Source organism: Myotis davidii, unplaced genomic scaffold, assembly GCF_000327345.1.
Source record: "Myotis davidii unplaced genomic scaffold, ASM32734v1 scaffold189, whole genome shotgun sequence".
Classification (NCBI taxonomy): domain Eukaryota; kingdom Metazoa; phylum Chordata; class Mammalia; order Chiroptera; family Vespertilionidae; genus Myotis; species Myotis davidii.
This window is the reverse complement of record NW_006383017.1, coordinates 7272084-7272776: the sequence shown is the minus strand read 5'-3', so window position 1 is coordinate 7272776 and position 693 is coordinate 7272084. Positions and strand designations below refer to the sequence as shown.

The 693-nt window shown below is 63.1% G+C and overlaps 1 protein-coding gene across 4 annotated transcripts in view; it reads right to left on the bottom strand.

Annotated features, from left to right (window-relative positions):
• The window catches only part of SLC25A26 (solute carrier family 25 (S-adenosylmethionine carrier), member 26), a 53148-nt gene extending 52853 nt beyond the window's left edge, over nucleotides 1-295 (bottom strand). For all 4 annotated transcript variants that reach the window (XM_015558238.1, XM_015558237.1, XM_015558239.1 and 1 more), the window contains exon 1: nucleotides 150-295. In XM_015558238.1, coding sequence (XP_015413724.1) covers nucleotides 150-182 — 33 coding nt within the window. In that variant the 5' untranslated portion in view covers nucleotides 183-295. The remainder of the gene's footprint in view (nucleotides 1-149) is intronic.
• Between the last annotated feature and the right edge of the window lie 398 nt (nucleotides 296-693).

The window sequence follows — 693 nt, the reverse complement described above, 5'->3', positions numbered from 1 at the left end:
GCCCCGCGCCCCGCGCCGGCTCCCAGGCTCGGTGACCTGGGACGAGAGCGCAGTTCGCGCCAAACCGGGAGACATCCCAGTGCGGAGGGGCCCGACCAGCGCCGGGCCGGACTCCGGCCTCCGAGCACCCCTCTCCCGCCCGCACTCACCACCAGCGAGGCCGTGAAGCCGGGCCGGTCCATGGCCCGGAAACACCGCCCACGCTATAACCCGCTGTGGAACCGAAGCACGTCGCGACCCCGCGCACTGGGCGCCGCCATCTTGAAGGCGGGGCCTAAGGGGCCGGTACTTCCGCAGTCACGTGAGGGAGAATCACAACAAATACACGTGCAACCAAGTCGGCTGGGCGGGGAGCTCGGAGCGGGGCGGGGCCTGGAGAGTGTTATTGAGCGGAAAGCCCGACTCTCCTCCGCCGCCTTCCCCTGCGGCAGCCTGGGATCCCGCGAGAAGACGGGGAAACTCTCGCGAGCAAAGAACCCTTAGTTGGGATCCGGGAGAAGGAACCCTCCAAGGGCAGCAGGGAGCAAAGTATGGGTCGGAGGCTGCAGTACAGGGAGGGGCCGTAGGAGGGCAGAACTAGTTTCAGGGGGCGAGGTTTCTCTTTTTAATCGGTTATTTTTGTCTTATTTCATCTCTTGGTTTTATCTGTGCAAATTTCCTCCGAATTACTATAAAACACACTCAACGTCAGGA